At 40.3% G+C, this 19,539-nt stretch overlaps 1 protein-coding gene across 1 annotated transcript in view; it reads right to left on the reverse strand.

Annotated features, from left to right (window-relative positions):
• jakmip2 (janus kinase and microtubule interacting protein 2) overlaps window positions 1–14,877 on the reverse strand; it is a 29,695-nt gene extending 14,818 nt beyond the window's left edge. Inside the window, exons 1-3 of the mRNA XM_072375141.1 lie at window positions 14,729–14,877; window positions 555–803; window positions 81–335 (exon numbers count right to left, since the gene is read on the reverse strand). Coding sequence (XP_072231242.1) covers window positions 81–335; window positions 555–683 — 384 coding nt within the window. The 5' untranslated portion in view covers window positions 684–803; window positions 14,729–14,877. The remainder of the gene's footprint in view (window positions 1–80; window positions 336–554; window positions 804–14,728) is intronic.
• Window positions 14,878–19,539: the final 4,662 nt, after the last annotated feature.

A 19,539-nucleotide genomic window follows, 5' to 3' on the forward strand; every position in this document is an offset into this window, starting at 1 on the left:
TCAATTGTTGGAAAAGAGACAAGTTTTGTTTTTTCTTTAATATATTTTCTTATTACACTATCTTCACTCCTGTAACTCACCTTTTCTCCACTACCATCTCGCATGGCATTCAGCGCAGCTTTGAGCCTCTGATTCTCCTGGTCTTTGATCTTGGCGTGGCGGGCCAGCTCCTGCTCATGCTGCCTTGTCAGGTTTTCCCTGAGAGCCTGCAGCTCCTTTTGCTTTTCCTCATGCCACTTGGCTCGCTGCTCTGTTAACATGGCAGTGTGGCGGTGCTGCTCCTGCTCTCGCACCCGCTTCACCTCCTGCACCTTGTCGCGCTCCAGCTTGCTCACCTTTGAGAAGGGCGACAAAGGTGTTAGGTCATTTTACATACAGTATACTGCCTTCCTTATATTTTGTTGTCTTTGATTATACCATCAATCCTTTAGTCAAGGCTTTTTTAAAGACTCAAATTTGGGCTCCACTTTTAATTTTCAATATCTTTATTTACTGGATTTAAAAAGAAAATGTGCAAATATAAAACTCAGACTTCAACAAATGTTGTACGGTACCTTGCATTTTTCTTGGTGTAGCTCTATCTGAATGTCAGTCAGCTTGGACCTGAGATCTTCATTGGCTGCCTGTAAGGCAGAAATGAGCGCTTCGGGCTTCTCGCCCTTTGAACGCCCTTTCTTAGCCATTGAGTCAAAAACTAGAGAAGCTCTTCTGATGCTTTCATCGAGACTTCACTGAAACTTTCCAAGGTGTTCCAGTGTTTTCCAGTTCCTCCTTCTCCTCATTCTCCTATTAGACAGAAGGGGCTGAGGAAATTAAGGAGAAACACAAAAAAAGAGAGGCATATTGAGACATACATACAGCTGATATTTGTGGACTGGCATGTTTATTAAAGTTGGATGAGGTCAGATGTAGCAGAAAGCACAAGTCACTTTGTGACCACAAATGTCAGGCTTTGTGATATTACCATCGGAAAAGTCATTGGGATTAAGCCCTGGAAGACCAACTTTCATAGCAGTTCTTTCAACAGCTATTGAGACATTTCAATTTGTACAAATATGGCGGAAACCACATGCTAATCCTTAGATCCACATGGTGAGTCTAAGATCACGATACACTGCCTGCAGAAAGAGCTTTTACAGCTAATTTGTTTGATTAATTACAATAAATAAGATTATGTGTATACGAATGGATGCATGAAGGGTAAGCATTCAAAAAGACCAGGCCGGCTCGAATTGTTTAAGTCAATTTTCTAGATGAGTTTCTCTATTGCCATATCAATCTCATTTTTTTAAGCGTTTCTTTTTCATTTTACAGTCTCTAACAACAAAAAACACATCACATGTACATACCATACAAACATCAAAGAAACTGTTACTAATACTATTATCTGGATTTCATCTCAAGCTGACCTTTTTGCAACCGCTTTTCCAGTTTACATAAGAATGCAAGGTGACTCCATAAGGCCACTAAGATGAAGACTACATAACTCTAAAATCAAATCATACATTTTACAAGAAAAGAAAAAAAAACAAAGCTAACTTTTTATTGGGTACATCTTGCTTAAGAGGGTTTTATCTATATTTAATATTTTAAGTAGGGTTGTTTGGACAGTAGTCAGAGTGCTCTCAGTGTGAAGAGGGGAAGGGGGAGGGGAAATTCTGATAGGAGTGCTAAGCTACCAGCCTGTCACAAGGTGGCAACAGATGCGCAAATTTTCACCACCGAATACAACTGGTTTAAGCTAGCACTCTAAATATCTTTTGAACACCACATCAGTCTTGTTGTAGATGGTATTTGTCGCTATTTTTTCAACCAAGAAACAGTCAATGTCCAAAGCAGCTTATCAGTCAGGAACTGTGTAAGACTCGTTGGATAGCTTACTTCTCTGTTTTACCTTTGCAAATACTTAAAAGATGAGGAGTGTTGGCGCTTTTCAAATTATTTTTGTTATCATGTTGTGGTTATTATTTAGGTTTTAGACCATTAGAATTTTGAGTCAAAGCAGGTCAGCCGTAGGATACATTGACCAGCCACGATGCAAGCAATGATGTGAAGCAACACGGACGTTTTTTGGTTTACGCATTAGTGACACAGTAAACGACTGTCTGATGAAAAAGTGGCGCATTGTAAAAATGCCTAGATATGGCTTTCCTTCAATCTATAATGCAATGTTTTTAGGTTTGAGCCATTTCAAATGATAAAAATTTGCTCTTTTGTGGCCCCCTTTTGAGTAGCTGTTAGCTTAGCTCAAGATCAGAATTCTTCCCCGATTCTCCAAACAGAGAGCGCTCTAACCTGTCTACTGCAGGTAAGACACATTTTAGTCGTACGTACTACAGAGAAAAAAAATAAGGAGAGGTGCTTAGTGCTTTATGGGTCCTCGGCCAAAGCCTAAAGCAGCATAAGTAAAGGGATGGTTCAAGAATATCCAAACCAACCTTTTTCATTACTAAGAATATGCAAAACGAAGGTTTTAAGCCTAATCTTAAACGTATAGAGGGTGTCTGCCACCCAAACCTAAACTGCCAGCTGGTTTCACAAGAGTAGGGGCCTAATAACTGGAGGCTATGCCTCCCATTCTACTTTAGGAAATTCTAGGAACCACAAACAGGCCTGCAATCTGAGAGCAAAGTAGGTTTATAAAAATATCTTTTCGTTTTTGACAAGGTTACTTTTTTTTTCTGCTTCAGGCGAGTGATACATCCACCTTGAAACAACTAATGTCAGTGTTTTCCAGGAAATGAGAAATATATTAATAAGAATACCCACAAAAGACTTCTAAACAACTGTTGGTAGATACTGACATATAGAGTGGCAGCCAAAGGTTTTAGCTTTATCTGAATGAGGTTTGCATCCAGACTTTTGACTAGTGACTAGTGTAGTCTGTAATCAGTTTTAGGAATAATTGAACATTCAAAGTATAACAAGGAGAATGTGATGCAAAACTTTGTTAGACAGCATTTATTTATGGTAACTATTTAACTGATAAGTATAAATCGGTGACATTCTAATTTTGATAATGAAATTAAGAATAGCCGCAGAAAAAAAACTACTTAAAGCATTCACACAAAGTTGGACGAATACCTCTGTCATCAAAGGAGAGACAACGTGACTGAGATGCAGAGGATAAGGACATTAAAGATTTTGTTGTCTCGTAAAGAGCATTTCTCTGGAAACGAATCTGTTGCAGGCAATAGTTTGAGGCCTATCCCTGCAGGCTCTGCTTATTTTATGTTGCTGTCACTTCCTAGAATTGCGGGGACTTCCCTATATTCTGCTGTATATACAAAGCTGTTTGTGCAAAGCAATATAAAAATATACTATATTTTCTTCTCTTTGTGGCAGCATGACCAACTTATCGATGCGGCGTCCCACATACTGACTACCACAGTAATAGAAGTCAATAAAAGTAATGTCTTTTCATTTTAAATGCTTCATGGTGAAAATATGTAGAATAAGTAAGCATCTAGCGGAACGGTCTTGATCACATATCAGTGGAATATACTGTACCGCAGGAGAGTCTTTGGAGCGGATGTTTGACTGGTTGTGGAGAGTCACGGTCATCTTTCCTGCTCTACCTTTTGCCTATTTTTTGAGTGCATTTCAGATTAATTGAATGTCAGTGCCCTAAGTGCCATAAACGGATCTGTTTGGAGCTAATATTTTAGGAACTGGTGAGAAAAAAGTTGTGTGGATCAGTAAACCTACTCAACTTAGCTATGTAACATCTTAATTTGTTGTTCAAGAAAGCGCACTTAACTTCTTATCACTTTTTTTAATTAAGTTGATATCCTTTTAGCTCAAAGTCGAATATTGATCTCCGTGGGAAGAGAGCAAGTCATCCTTTCAAATGAAGTCCACATTTTCATAGTTTTCTGTTAAACTTCAACTTCCTGCTGAGACATCAGAACTTGGACGTTTTTTTGTCTATAAGTGTATCACATGGCAGAGTCTACACGTCAAAGGTGAGTTCATGTAACACAATGTGACACATCATACACAAATTTTGTTAGACTTTTGGAGAGCTAAGCAGGACACTTTAATGTGTATGTGAAGGCACTCAAACTGCTTTTATCCCACATTACCTACGCACACATACAGCAGTCGCTGAAGGACTGAAGTGCCTTGCAAAGTTAGAAGGACTTTAGTGCTCAAAGGAACTTTGCAGATAAATGGATGTCATACAAACACACCACGAGCCAGCATTCAGCTGGAGTACGCGTTGCATTTCATGGGTCAGACTTGTGGTTGCTGGCTGCCTAAAATAATCGGGTTTGATACGTGTGTGCCATCAATAGTGTGAACTACATTGAAGAAACCACCCACACATGTTCCCTTCAGGTTTTTTTTGTTACTTGTCCATTGTGGCGTTGCATTCGGTGGATCTGACTGAGCACTACAACGTAGCCCCAAACTAGTGCAGACCAGTGAAAATAATTCTCTATTAAATAAGAAATGGTAATATACATTAAAACCATAAACTCACTCTTCTTCTTAAAAAAAAGCAGCATTTAAAAAACAACTATTAATTACTGAGTCAACTCCGCATGCATATATGTACGGAGATCACTTGTGTAAAAATCCTTACAGCGTAAAATGGTTCTATAAAATCCAACTTTTGGAGGATTATTTTAAACTTTTTTTTTTCTCAGGGCGGTTTCCCAAGTTTATATGTTTAAGGAGATAAGATGTGTTTAAGGAATTCCTAAATGATTACTTTGATTTACTACACTTGGTAGACCGTGCACTGCCAAGATGATTCGGGAGGTGTTAGAAGCCTCTGTCATAATCTGCAGAGGGATGACATAACAAGATTTTGAGCTGCAGATTAGAGATGAATCCGCCATCACGTTGAGTCTACACGGACTCACTCCTCTGCCGCATTAAGAGACCTTCGTAAAAGTGCTGCTGCTCTTTTTAAGCGTCACCTGAAGAGGCTGCCAAAGAAACACTGATGATAAAACAAGCACAGAGTGGATCAGTAACTATACATGAAGCAGAATGTGTCAATATGTAATTGGAGGTACAACCTCACACAAACCCAACCCAACCCTAATGATTTGTAAAAGGCCTTACACTAGCTTTTGTAATCAACAACTACTTCAAATGGGATATTCAGTTCTGAAAGGGGTTGTGACCTCATAAGTACCAAAGATAGCTGATGTGAAAATACACTGAACAGCATTCACTCAAACTGATTTAAATTTATCGGGTTTGAGTCGTTCTGATGGGAGGAAATTCTAACTTTTCATGTCTGCCGCTGGCTCATTCTTGTTGTTCTCTCATATTGATTTATTATCTAGCTACCAACCTGCATAAAAATGTGTCACACTCAAAGTGATGTATTAATATGGTTCATGTAAAAAAAAATCTTTCTTCTTTTTTATCTTTTTTTATCATGCAGTTAAAACCTTTTTTAATCAATTTGGCTAATTTGAAAACAGTAAACTAAGCAGAAATGACTGACTTGTTATTTACAATGATATTAAAGCTAGAAAAACAAGCAAATTGTTGACTAAATCCTTTATTATCAGCGTGCATGTTTGCAATGTTCTCTGTTAACACTGCTTACACGTGAGCAAATATCAAAAACCATCATTGTTTTGAATTTTTCATTGACTGAATAATTAACAGACTGGCTGTTTCAGTCATGAAATTATAACTTTTTTTTTTTGTTTCAAGGTACTGCTAAATAAGCAGACAGCTGGTCAGAGTGCAGATATGCTGACTCACTGTCACCAAGTCCAGGCTTACTGAGCTTATTGTGTTTTCACCGGTGTATCTATTTGAGGTTCCAGCCCTTGATGTTACACATAACACGTTGCATTACATATTAACAGTAGTGAATGTGTACAAAACATAAACTTTGCTCGGAAACAAAATGCATTCAGTCAATGGAATTCACACCCTGATATTTGATGTACGGTCTTGGCATCAACTCAACAGTTTCCTTTCAACAATTTAACTCACAAAGTGGAGAAATGTAGTTTTCATAGAGTCACTGTCTCTCCACAGAGACACGTTAACATGCTGTGTACATTTACAGCAACCACTAGTAACAGAAAAACAATGGAACAATCAGTTACTTCTGGTTTTTTTCACTGTAAAATCTCTTATTACATAATATTCACCACACTTCATGGCGACATGGGTGCGAGATCCTTATTCAAATCACCAACAGGCTGTTTGGAACATCACTTATGCACAGCATGTTCTCCTTTGTGCTCAGCTAAATCTCACTCCACTGACCCTTCTCCACCTCACATGCCAAAAGTCTGGGTTTAGTTTAATATATTAACCCAGCTAAAGCAAGCAAACTTCCCTGAGAAGTGATATAAAACAATTGCTTAGTTCTGCTGCTGACTTTACAGCTTCAAAAATGTTTAACGCCTTCCAACTCTACTTACTGTTAAACATAAGTTTCTGTTCACCTGTCAGTCATCCTAAAAGCATCTGTACCACATGATGGAGGTCTTTCCTCATACTGTAAGATGACAAAACTGATCATTTCAACTACATACACACACACAAACACACACAAATATATATATATATATATATATAAATATAAAACTAAATCTTGAGACACCCATAATACAAATCCAATCATCAATTCATCATGACCACTAATACTGTATTAACCCAAATTTCATCCCCAGCAGCAACAAACTGCTCTGAGTGGGTAGTATAGATATGAGTGTGCCACGAACCTAAGTCCATCTGATTACTGTCACAGTCCATTTTGAACTGCACTGGGAAACAATCTGCCAGCTAGTCAAATTAACAAACCATCCCACAAACAGGCAACACAGCACACCGGATGTAGGCTCTGTCTGACCCATTATGACTCCTTTAACTATTTTCAAATAGTTTTTAAATTTTCTTCTTTTATGCCCACTGAACAGATTTTATGGGGGGATTAAGGTTAATTTCACAATTTTTTCCCCCTTGCAGCTGAACCGGAGTCCCTAATTGTTCCATCTTTTTTCAATTGCCATTTCCACAGGGAATATTATTACTCAGCACTCAGCTCTTTTCAAAGACAAAGGTCGGCACGAAATAGCTTTTTCTTTTTAATACAGAGTTATATGGCGTAAGATTAATCTTTTTTTTGGTGAGGATTTTCCCAGCTGCCACTACTTTGCAGATAGTGGACTATTTAATGAGCTTCAAACTGAGCTTGATGAAAGATTGAGGCATTGTCATAATACTTTGGAACTTCAGAAATAGCTTGGCGGTGATGAACCATATAACTATGAACTGCATGTTTCTACTATTTGCATGGACTGTACTGCAATATTAAAGTTATAAAATCCTCTAAAATGTTTAGACATATATCAAAAATAGATACAGCATAGATTAGGGAAGAACTACTTGACTTTTCAATTATCCAATGACTAAGTTACCAAAAAATCATCAATTCTAATTTTTTGTTGCAATGCTTCATTTAAGCCATACAGCTATGTGCTGCTCAGTGGTCAGCATGTACCTGAGATAGCTAATAAATTGCCAGAAGCAATATTATCAGTTAAAATCAAAGCAACACGCAACAATTAAAGATAGAAGCATGAAAGAGCACCAGTACCTTACGGAGCTTCGTATGGAGCAGCCAAAACAAACTGTCAGAATCTCAACAGCTGCACTCAGAGACAAATCTCACAGACTAACACAAGTTAATGACAGCACCTCTTCATGCCAGAAAAGGATTTAAAGAACTACATCTTGTGTGAGCCTTGACAGTACTCTTCTCATGACTAGTGGGCAGGAAGAGCACACATCCATTCCAATCTCCTTACCTGTCTTATATCTTTAAAGTTAAAAATGTTAACAGTGGGGGGTGCTCCGGGAATATGGAGGGCCGGACCCCTTGATAGGGGCCGTTCGGTCTCTGTATGACCGGTGCCAGAGTTTGGTCCGCATTGCCGGCAGTAAGTCGGATACGTTTCCGGTGAGAGTTGGACTCCGTCAGGGCTGCCCTTTGTCACCGATTCTGTTCCTAACTTTTATGGACAGAGTTTCTAGGCGGAGCCAGGGCGTTGAGGGTGTCCGATTTGGCGACCTCCGAATCGGGTCTCTGCTTTTTGCGGATGATGTGGTTCTGTTAGCGTCGTCAGGCCCGTGACCTTCAGCTCTCACTGGAGCGATTCGCAGCCGAGTGTGAAGCGGCTGGGATGAGAATCAGCACCTCCAAATCCGAGACTATGGTTCTCAGCCGGAAAAGGGTGGAATGCTCTCTCCGGGTTGGGAATGAGATCCTTCCCCAAGTGGAGGAGTTCAAGTATCTCGGGGTCTTGTTCACAGTGAGGGACGAATGGAGCGGGAGATTGACGGGCGGATCGGTGCGGCGTCTGCAGTGTTGCGGGCTCTGCACCGACCCGTCGTTGTGAAGAAGGAGCTGAGCCAGAAGGCGAAGCTCTCTACTTACTGGTCAATCTACGTTCCCATCCTCACCTATGGTCACGAGTTGTGGGTAGTGACCGAAAGAACAAGATCGCGAATACAAGCGGCCGAAATGGGTTTCCTCCGCAGGGTGTCTGGGCTCTCCCTTAGAGATAGGGTGAGAAGCTCAGTCATCCGGGAGGGGCTCGGAGTAGAACCGCTGCTCCTCCGCATTGAGAGGAGTCAGATGAGGTGGCATCTGGTTAGGATGCCCCCTGGACGCCTCCCTGGGGAGGTGTTCCGGGCACGTCCCACTGGGAGGAGACCCCGGGAAAGACCCAGGACACGTTGGAGAGACTATGTCTCTCGGCTGGCCTGGGAACGCCTCGGGGTCCCCCCGGAAGAGCTGGAGGAAGTGGCTGGGGACAGGGACGTCTGGGTTTCTCTGCTCAAGCTGCTGCCCCCGCGACCCGACCCCCGGATAAGCGGCAGATGATGGATGGATGGATGGATGTTAACAGTGGATGTGAACTATAATTGCTCCCACAATGTGCACATGTCATACGAGGAAATACATTTTTTGCACTACATACTTCCTAAATCTACTAATGACATATTGCTGAGCATAGTTTTTATTTAGAATATGTATTAACAAAGGATGCAGACACATACTTAACTGCTGTCCAGGTAATTTGAAACTATTCTTGCCCAAATCCATCATGATGAGGTCATGGAGAAGTAGAATGTAACTGAGAAAAATTATAGTCTACAATTGTTATTTGGAGATTTTCCAACTTTGATAGAAGTTGCACAGATATGTTGTTGTATTAGGTTCAGCTGCAATAAAAAAAAAAAACACAGAAGAAGAATCAGAAGCACAGGAGGAAGTTATGTAGCCACAATGTTATGCAAACATTGGGTGATGTGTCACACGACTACAGAACTCAGTATGAATTGATTCATTTTGGTGATTGATTTTTGATGTTCATCTGGGCAGATTTAAGTTTTTATGAATTTACCTGGAAGCATAAATAAGATAAAACCCATGCAGTGTTTCACAACTGCTGAGCAGTAATTAAGTATTTTGGTAATACAGCTAATTTGAGGAACCGCATAAGCCGTTTTTACACTGACCTAAACCACCTCACTTATCAGACGAGAACTAATGAGGCACTGTCATAAGGCACACTACAGCCTAACTGAAGCCTGGTAAAGGACTCTGCCACTAAAGATTGTCAAGTTTAATTAGAAGCCATTAAAGTACACGTGACTCACAGATCTCTATGGTAAAAGTCTCATACGTACATACAATACGTATATATTTCTGCATGTTACACTGATAATGAGGAGGAACAGAATTTCTTTTGGATGAAACATCCAAAAGGGGGTGAAAAGGGGGTCGCAATTGATCTAACCACTTGTATTTGTGACTTTTTATGACTAAAAACCCAGGCCGAGATTTGATGCCACGACCACCTGCGCCTCAGCCTCTGTACAAAAGGGTATCAAGTAGTCTTCTGGAAATCGGTATCAAGTTAGAAATCCAGGCCTTCTGTTCAACTTGTGTTTTTAAAGACGAATCTGATGACAGCTCTCTGATTCATCTCCTGCTCTCACAAATGTACCACCTCGTGTCCACTGCACTGTCCTTGCTGCAAATGTTGCTCACATAACACCTCCATTGTGGTCAGCTCTGTCTAACCACATCTAGTCTTTGGATCACCTTGAGTATTGTACATAATGCTAACCCAAAACCCATGGTTCCAGGCTGGGTCTCAGTCCTGGGGTTCATGTGGATCCATGAAGACCTCTGTCTCATTCAAATGCTAAAGTTTGTTAGGCTTCATTTTTCTCAGGAAGAACAGAGTACCAAACAGAGAAATTGGGTACAATTACTTGTAAAGAAAGTATAGAACACAGTTAAAATTTTCTTTTTTTTTTAAATAATCAGCAACATTACTCCAGGGTGCTGATTCTAAATAAACCTGAGGCACATCTACTCAACACAAGACCAGACCCAAATTCAAATGTTTTACGATGGTCTCCTGATCATTCCATAACTAACTGTAAAAGATTGAGAAAATTATGTACAGAGGCAGCAGCAAAATTGATTAAAAAGCAAGGAAGACACTAAAAAATGAGGAAGGTCACATGGCAGCTAATTGCAGCCTAAAGAAAGCCCATCCTGAATCCAATATAAAACATTTTGGAACAACCAGTTCATTGACAGCGCTAGAAAACAATATAGAAGTTGATATCAAACCAATAAGCGCACAGATTTGTGCAAAGCAAAAGAATGGATATAAGCAATAAACCTCAACAAATCAAATCCTAACAGAACAGACTCAGCTCTGTGTGACCTGAAGTCAGGTGAAATAGTCAACTTTTTAAATGTGTGGCGGGTGGAGATCTGTGGAGCCATCTGCCACAAAGTACACACATTTCTATAGTCTTTAAAACATTGCTATCCCTGCTGATTATTCAGCCAAAACTATGAGTCAACCACTCAGATAAACATTGGTTATAAATAAGATCCCACTGAAGAGAGAGAGGGATCTGGCTACAGACAAAATGGCAGACCATGGCTGCTATTTAATGGACATCATGTTGAAGTTGATACTTGACATTATGAATCTATTTACAGGTAGTTATTCTTTTTTTACAAAGAAGAAGAAAATACTTTGTGAGGCTTTCACAACCACTCAAGTGAAACACAATTTGGACTGTGAGAACATCCATGGTGGATAAATAACTGAATGAAAGGGAGGCACTGCGACTCAGAGGTAAAATGTGGACAGTGTAACAGTCTATACCTGTGCAAACTAATCAAATTCTGAGAGAAACTAGTGAAGCTGAGTTGGATGACCTATTTTCTCTCAGTGCTCTGAATGCAAGTGTGCATGAATGAATTACATTGCTGTTGTATCAGTGTGAGCTTGTGTGCGTTAAATACTACAACATGAAACACACTGGTACCATGACCCACTTCTGACAGCACAGACAATAAATTTGATGCTGGTGATGGCTGTTCCAGACAGCCTCCGGTTTGGCTTTGATCCGCTTAGGCGTCTGTTTAAAATGTGCTTATTAGGAATGGGCAAACCACAGCTTTTCAACAATGAGAGATGACCTTATCATCTCCATTACTCACTGTATGGAAGAGAACAGACTTGTTGTTATAGATAAGGCATGACTGACATGTTTAAGTCGGACTTGACTTATGACTTTAATCACACTGCAGGTTAAAAATGCCAATAAGTGGTTGATTCAGGTTAGCATTGAGCTGTAATTATAATTGTCTCGGCGTGAGCTTTGCGGTGGACTGCAACCTGTCGAGAGTGCGCCCTGCAAATTGCAGACATATCCATGTTTAATGAATTAATATTGATGCTTGTAATTACCCTTTTCTGTCACAATGTCAACTTTACAAAAAATAATATATATAAAACTTGGACATCTGCAGTATGATTTTATTCAGGGGGATAAGTGCTGTGTGCAGCTCACATGATGAGCAGGAGTCCAAACATTCTCTAATACCAGACAGAGACAGACAGATCTCTTTAATAAGTCTATGCCCATGTGTTCCTTACTGCTCAACCAACTGTCACATCTGGCTTTATCTCTTCAGCTAGGTCTTTTTTCCAGCTAACGGAGTTATACTCTCCGGACTGCTTTTTTTTTTTTTTGCTAACCCTTCTTATGCAATTGCATCAGCAAATGTTAGCCAGACTAATTCAGGCATTTGCCCAATGTAAATGAGCAACTCAAGCATAATCAGTCTTGGAAGTTGCTGTGATGTAAGCAGTTCTGAGGTGTCAGCACTCTGGCTTCAGTGAAGCAGCAGTCCACTGTTTTTTTGGATTACATTTTAGTTCAGGGCAAACACGGCTTTTAGTCTTGCTGCCCGAGGCCATAAAACGCCAACCACGTGCGTGAGAAGAGCTGTTAGAAGAGCAGCCCGGAAGTGCATCAAAGTGGTTGAGGTTAACATCTGCTACATAGTCTGTGACTCACATAGCACATCTATTCCAATTTCAGTCACGTGGCATGTGATTACTCGTTATCTTTTACACCTCGTAACCGGCAACTATTCAAAAACTTCAAATGAAAATAGGTTTTTAATGTCATAATCAAGTCAAACTGTTCATTCTTTGGCAGATTTTGGGATTATGGTGATGTTTATATGCAATTGATAAAGTCTAACATGGAGCTCTAAGGTTTAAAACAAATCTCACAAAATCTCACTTGATACACTCCTGTGCATTAAATTAAGTGCATTTAATTATAATTCTCCCTTGTGGATTCAAAATAGTCTCATGTGCTTTAGAAGAAAAGCTAAATGTTCATATTGTTGAATATGTTCTGTTGTAAACAATGTCAATCAGTCATAGTGGTGTTTAAAATTCAGCTATCCATTATTTATTAGAGATACCATCTATAATATGGTTACTGTAGATGTCATGATGTCTGATAATGTTGCTGTGTATTATTGTGTGTCACTTTCAAAGTTGTTTCCCTTTTCAGATGTTTGTCACAGCTACGTTCAACAACTATTAACACGAATAAGAGTGTTATCTGGTGGAAGTCGGCAGCATCTCGATTAGGAGCATAAAATAATGTGCAAAAGTCTTGAGTCAACCCTCATTTTTCATATGTTGCCAGGACAACAGGAAACGCAGTGCAGTGATTTATTGAAACATGTGAAAACATGACTGGAGATACAATGGATATACGAGCCCCTTCATTCTTCAACACAGCCTGAACCCTCTTAGATGAGCTCTCTTGTCATTTCTTTCAGTGGTCTTATAGTTCTCCAGGCTTCTTGAAGGACATCTCAAAGCTCTGCTTTGGATGTTGGCTGCCTTTCGTCCCATTCTCTGCCAAGATGATCCCATACTGCTTCAGTAATGTTAAAGTCTAGCCTCTGGGTATGATTTAGCTCTCTGGGAATCACCTTGCTGGTGCAAGAATGTCTGTCAAACTTTGTAGTCTTGTTGACATAAATATGGACACATTTGTCAAAGATGCAACAACAGGCTGCTAGTAACAAAATTCTTAAAGATATGATTTAAAATGGTTCCTTAGCTAAAATGTTAATACACAGCACCAGACCACGCTTTCAGTTAGGTGACTTTTTTTATCCTTTAATGATTTATAGGTTAGTGTTAAGCAGCTTGACAAACAAATAAGAAAACACAGTCTACAGAAAATGATCAGGAACAAGGACTGGACTTAAAGAAAGTGAAAAAGTGGTCAGCATCCAAGGAAAAACTTTGTGGGGCCTTCAGAAAGCCTGGAGAACTGTTGCTCAAGAGCACATTTAAAGATGGCAGGAGTAAAGTACAAAGAAATGGACGGGGGGGGGGGGGGGGGGGGGTAAATACTTGCTGTGCTGTGTATCTGTAAAATGATGCTCACAATAAGAACAAAGAGGCAAAAACAACATTCGCCTGTGGTCGACTGCATCCGAGCATAACAGAGTACAACAAACTTGTACTTGTACGCAGATTTGTGAACCACTGTAAATGTCCAACACAAATCCATAAACAATTAACTTGTGGCTAGTTACTAGCCCACATCTGTGCTGACCCTGAAACAACAGAGTGACAGTTTCCTTCCCAGCTGGTCAATGTCTGTCAAATCAGGCCAGCTTAACACCGTGAGGCAGAAGCAGGCTCCAGACGCTGCCTCCCTGTGAGGGCCGTGCCGGCCCACTGTGCAGCATCCTCCTGCAGAATCACTGCAGCATCCTCTCAAATGATGGTCAGTGATGTCTGGAGGTCTGGCAAGCCGTAACAAAAAAAAAAAAAAAAGATGCATTGACTGCATAAGATACCACACGCGCCAGATTATAGAAGCTACTGTGCATCTGGCTCCACCTGAGGTGAAAGCAGTAACAGCTGGCCTCTACTCCGCACAACAAACACGGATTCCAAACGCGTTACAGCCGCATAAACACACTCACAAATCATCATCGCTGCAGCGTGGGCTTCCGTCGTGTGTAAAAGGGCTCTGCTCGTGGGGCTGAATATCCCCTGGAGCACACAGGCTACGTTCCCATCATTTTGCTGGTGTAGGCCAAGCTCTGCCACTTCCGATATGCAGGCTAAACCCCTGCTATGCGGCCAAATAAGACATGTCGTCCGGTTTAATGTCCCGATACACGACGATGGCTTTTGTTGCCGGAACGTTACCTTTTGTCGAGGCTCAGTTAGTGCATAAAAAACAATTTCGCACCGCTAATGAAGATGATGAATTGGACTCAAACCGACAGGCCCGCTAGTACCAGTAACTGCCAGCTGAGACGGTAATGAACGGTCGGAATTACACGCAGCTTTCACTGCCTTACCTCCGTATGGCTTTTGAATAGGTGTGAAGTCCTAATCTGTGTGAAACACTGTCCATGGCATTCTTCTCCTTTTTTTTTTTTTAATCGCCTCTTCCGCTATGATGTCCGCATCAGCAGCAGCCCGTACAATGAAGCAGTGATGGCCGGGGGTGATGATGCTGGGAGCCCCGCCCTCCTCTCCGTGCAGCCAGAATGAGCTCACAGATTTCCAGCTAAACCAGCTCCACTTCTGTTGCAGTCCACCGGCACACAGAGGAATCTTTACTGATCCAGATGTTAGACTGCACACCTTAAGCACACGGTCCTATTCATCTGTCCTTCTTTCAGGATGTTTTTGGCAATGGAGTCTTCAAACTAGAAGAGCTCCGTTGTCTTCCAGCAGCAGCATCCTCAGTCAGCTACTAGAGGAGCTCGAGGTTAGAAGAATTAAATTGAACTGTCAACAGTTTGCAGTTTCTTATCTAAAAAATGTAAAATTGTCTTTAGAAAATTTAATCGTTGTTAATCTGTATTTGCTTCTTTCCTCAACAAAAATGAAGAACTATCTCATGAGGCCGTACCAGTAAAACTATTTGAAGATTTAACAATTGTACCAAATGCAGGTGGAGTGTTAATTTGGCTGAATATTTACAGACTGATTACTTTTATTGCTCAGTCACAAGTTCATTACGCTATTATTATAGCGCAGATCATCATAGATAGCTACATCAGGAATATACCACTTTTGCTTTTATCAAAAAATTCTAAGTGATCCTAATATTTGTTTTGATTCTATGTATGAGAAATAAACCTATGGTACTAAGTAGCTAAACTGGTTGTGGCTGTCCTGTGTACAGAGGTTGAGGGCCTCAACACAGCTGGTCTGAGTTCAAGTTCCAGCCTGTGGCTCTTCGCTGCATGCTGCTCACTTTCCTGTCCAGCCACTTTCAAATAAAAATGACAAATAGAGCCTTGGGAAAAAAGAAGGGAAAAAGGTTGCAACCTTGTGGCTGATTTAAAGCAGAAATTCTGAACTTTTGTAGTTTCTCATAGGTAAGTCAGACTCCATAACCTCCATGATTTGATTTATAGATTTAAATTGGAAAAGCAAACTTAAGATCAGTATAGTTTTCAATTCCCTCTGCTTCAACATCGTGTTGCAGAGAGCTGTGTGAAAAATGCAGTGTAAATGGTGTGTGAGGTACTGCCACCCATAGGTTGGTCCCAGAATTGTGCATTTTTACCGGAGCCTTAATGCCTAAGTGTTTGGGTTATTCTTAGAATAACAGAGGCTCTTAGAATAACCCAAACCCAAAAAAGAATAACCCAAACAGTGTTATTCCTACAATAACATTATCAGAATAACCCAAACAGAATATTTTTTGATGATCTCCAACATAATTTTGCCACATCAGAGCTTGAATTGAAAATATTTTAGTTTTTGCCTTGTCAGAAACATTTCAGGAAAGTCAAAAATGCAGAAACACCTGTGGGCTCTTTTAACTGTGTACTCTTCTATGCTGTTGGGTTGAAATATTGGCATTTGTTGTCATGTTTCTCACACCAGCTTATCTACACAGTTCAGGTCAGCAGGTTGCCGGTAGGAAAGGTATCTTAAAGTCATGTAGTTCTTAACATTTAATCTGTGTGTCTTAATATTTTGTTGTACCATCGTCTTTGGACAGTAAATAGTTTTATTTAGCCCAGTTTTATTTTCACTCCTCTTCATGTGTGTGTTTTTTTTTCACATTTTGAAAGATGTCTTCTATACAGATTGTCCTGGTATGGAAGATGGTAGAGGGCCAAAATATATGAGTGTACCCCTATGGCTTATAAGCCTGGTAATGCTTAAAGTGTGAAGTTACTGTTAACACTCACAGATGTGAGCTTTCAGTATCTTATGGTGGACAATTATGAACTGTGAAACAAACAAACCGACAAACACCCCTTTAATTGACAATTCTTGCAAGCGACTTGCAGCTGTTCAGCACTTTGGTATTATCAGCAGGATTTGCTCAGCAGGTGTGTATGGAGGAAGTGTTGGATTTTTGAGGTTGACAAGCACATGGCTGAAAGGATGCAAATCCATATTTGTCTTCCTAACTTCCTTAGATGATTGGAGACTTGGAGTCTTGGGAAGAAACGATGCAGTAAATCCGGTTATGCTTCATTATAGGTCCTATTGAGGCATAACAAAGGTAGTTAGAATAATTAATGACAGCCTTACAATCCTTAAAAACAGGAGTCTGTGACCCAACCTCCACCTAAAACGAAAAGAGATGCAGACAGAGAGTCTCTTCATTTTAATTCAATTTTTGAATACTTATTATGCTTGTGTGTGTGTGACCAGAGGGCCCACACAGTCTGGTACTGTATAGTAAGCTCCTAATGAAGCTTTACAGGGTTCCAGTAACAAGGAGTGTACTGCATCTATTGGTTGTCTTGGAGCTGAGGCCAGTTGCAGGGTCAAGAAGTTGGATCAATTCATACAAATGGCAGCATTACTTAGTTTTTAATCCTTCACTGTTTGGCCCCTGAAAGGCCCCTATAAAACAACTGCTGGATTCCAAAATATTCAAGGAATTTAGTAGTCCATGCATCTCCAATCATTTTTATTTTTGATGGCAAATTGCAAAAGTCAAGTAAATTCTTTAATTTATCTGTCAGTCACTACTAACTCAACAATTAAATCAATGTTTCTGGGGTAAAACTGGGTATAAATGGTGTCAAAACTGCTTGGGGAAAGACATCAGGATTGCAGTGGATTAGCCTGATGAGTAACGCTGTCATTCCACTTAGATACAAGTGACTTCTTTCAATCCTCTCCAAAAACATCTCGTCTATCTCTGTCTTACTAGGAGCATCATGTTATAATGATTTACTGTCACTAGTTGTAATCACAATTTCAGAAATTACAAATTTGTATTGGATTTATCCTAATTTATCCTAATTAGAATTGAATTGATTAATTAATTTAATATAAAAAAAAACCTATTTCTATTTCCTACTTCACGCTCCTTTCCGGTGGAGTGTTAAGGTGCAGTTCAGAGCAGCACCAGAATGCAAGCATGTAGGAGGCTGGCTGACAGAGAACAAAGATTTTTAATGTGCTTATGCTTAGAGGGAGAGGAGGGTGGAAGCGCTGACACTTACAGTGGTATTGCGCCACAGTCTACACAAATGAGGAAGAATAAATCACTGTGAACTCTTTAAATCAGTGAGTACATGACTACATCACATTTTGCCATGAGACTGCATCACAAGAGGACATTCAGCGTACCACCAGCGTTAATCCAAGTACAATATTAACACCATTAGTGTCAGTCCTGGTAATATTTAACCTGCTATGCTGTATACTGTTCAGTGGAAAAGAAAATATTGGAAGTGTTCTGGCTGTTTCAAGGACTGTAATGTTTCCAAAAACTATATCTACTCTTATATTATTATGATGCCTTTACTGCAGATTCCAACGCCATAATAATAATGATAAGAGGAATACAATGAAACTTTGCATAAAATGGATCTGTATTTACACTTCTGAGACATGTGTAGAACATAGATAACAGTTATGACAATGGCGCCTTTCTGGGAACTTTGTTGCCGATTTAGATTAATCTTTCCACTTCTGTCAACGTGAGTTCAGTAGTAGCAAGTCTGCTTGGTTGCATGGTTCAGCTGGCTCTAGAGCATATTTTTGTCTATCGTGAAGGTTTAAGATGTCAAGGCATTGATTCAAAACCAAACCATTTACTTTATCAGTCTTAAAAAAAGACAAAAAACTATCTTAAACTAATGAAGGATGTCATGATCCATGTATTTTTTTTGTGTGTCGGGGGGTTCTGGTTAGTCTTGATTTAGTTTTTTTAGTTAGTCTTGCCATTTCCTCACCTTTCCTCAGTTCCCTCCTGCCATTCATCAGCTCTAGTCCCTTCACCTGTGCTCATTATCCTCAGCTGTACCTTCTCACGAATCACTCTCCTCATAGTATTTAGTCTCCCGGTTTTCTTCATTCTTGGCCAGATCCTCCGTCGATGTTCATATGGTTTTCCCTGTCTGTCTTGTTCCTGCTCTGTGTAATGTACAATCTGGTTTTCTTATTTCCTTAGGTGTTTGTTGTTTTTACTAGTTTAGCTTTTTGGCATTACCAGCTTGGCTGTAATTTTAATTTCTATTAAAAAATAAACCGACTTTTAAGTTAGCTCTTGGCTCCTGTCCCTTATCTGCACCTGGGTCCTTCATCCCTGTATCCACTTCAAACCTTGACAAAGGGCCTCATGCTTATATTGCATCAGGCATAATTATTTTGATTACACTCAGTTACACGACTGCTTTAAAAAGAGTAAAAGCTGATACTGTTATGGCAGTGAAACAGCATCAACAGGTGAGTCAGTAGAGAACACAGTCTGGTGATTATCTCTATGAAGAGAGGGGATTGTTAGATTGGTCCAGGAGAATTCAATAATGCCAATCTGTTCACTCAGTGAGCGCTTACTATGTTTCCAGGAGGGGTCCAGCAAAGGAGGGGTAAGTGAGCGATGCAGACTGCGGTGTGGTTTGTCCGAGATGGTATTGCTTGCAGGTTGTTAGTCCAGACACTGAGATGGATTCAGCGAAGATATCCAAGATCTCAGAAGAAGATCTCACACATAGAGACAGTGAGACAATCTGGCGAAGACTGGATCTCCTGTAGCTCCTTAAGAAGCCAGCTCCAAATGTGCACAGATGAGCTAAAGGTGTGCTGGCAGGAGCAATCCAGACTCCGCCCCCGACTTCCTGGATAGCTGCTCAGCAGCACCTTGAACTCAGAACAAAACCAAAACACCACAGCCACG

Source organism: Leuresthes tenuis, unplaced genomic scaffold (assembly GCF_036924035.1).
Source record: "Leuresthes tenuis unplaced genomic scaffold, fLeuTen1.0.hap1 SCAF_21, whole genome shotgun sequence".
NCBI classification, from domain to species: domain Eukaryota; kingdom Metazoa; phylum Chordata; class Actinopteri; order Atheriniformes; family Atherinopsidae; genus Leuresthes; species Leuresthes tenuis.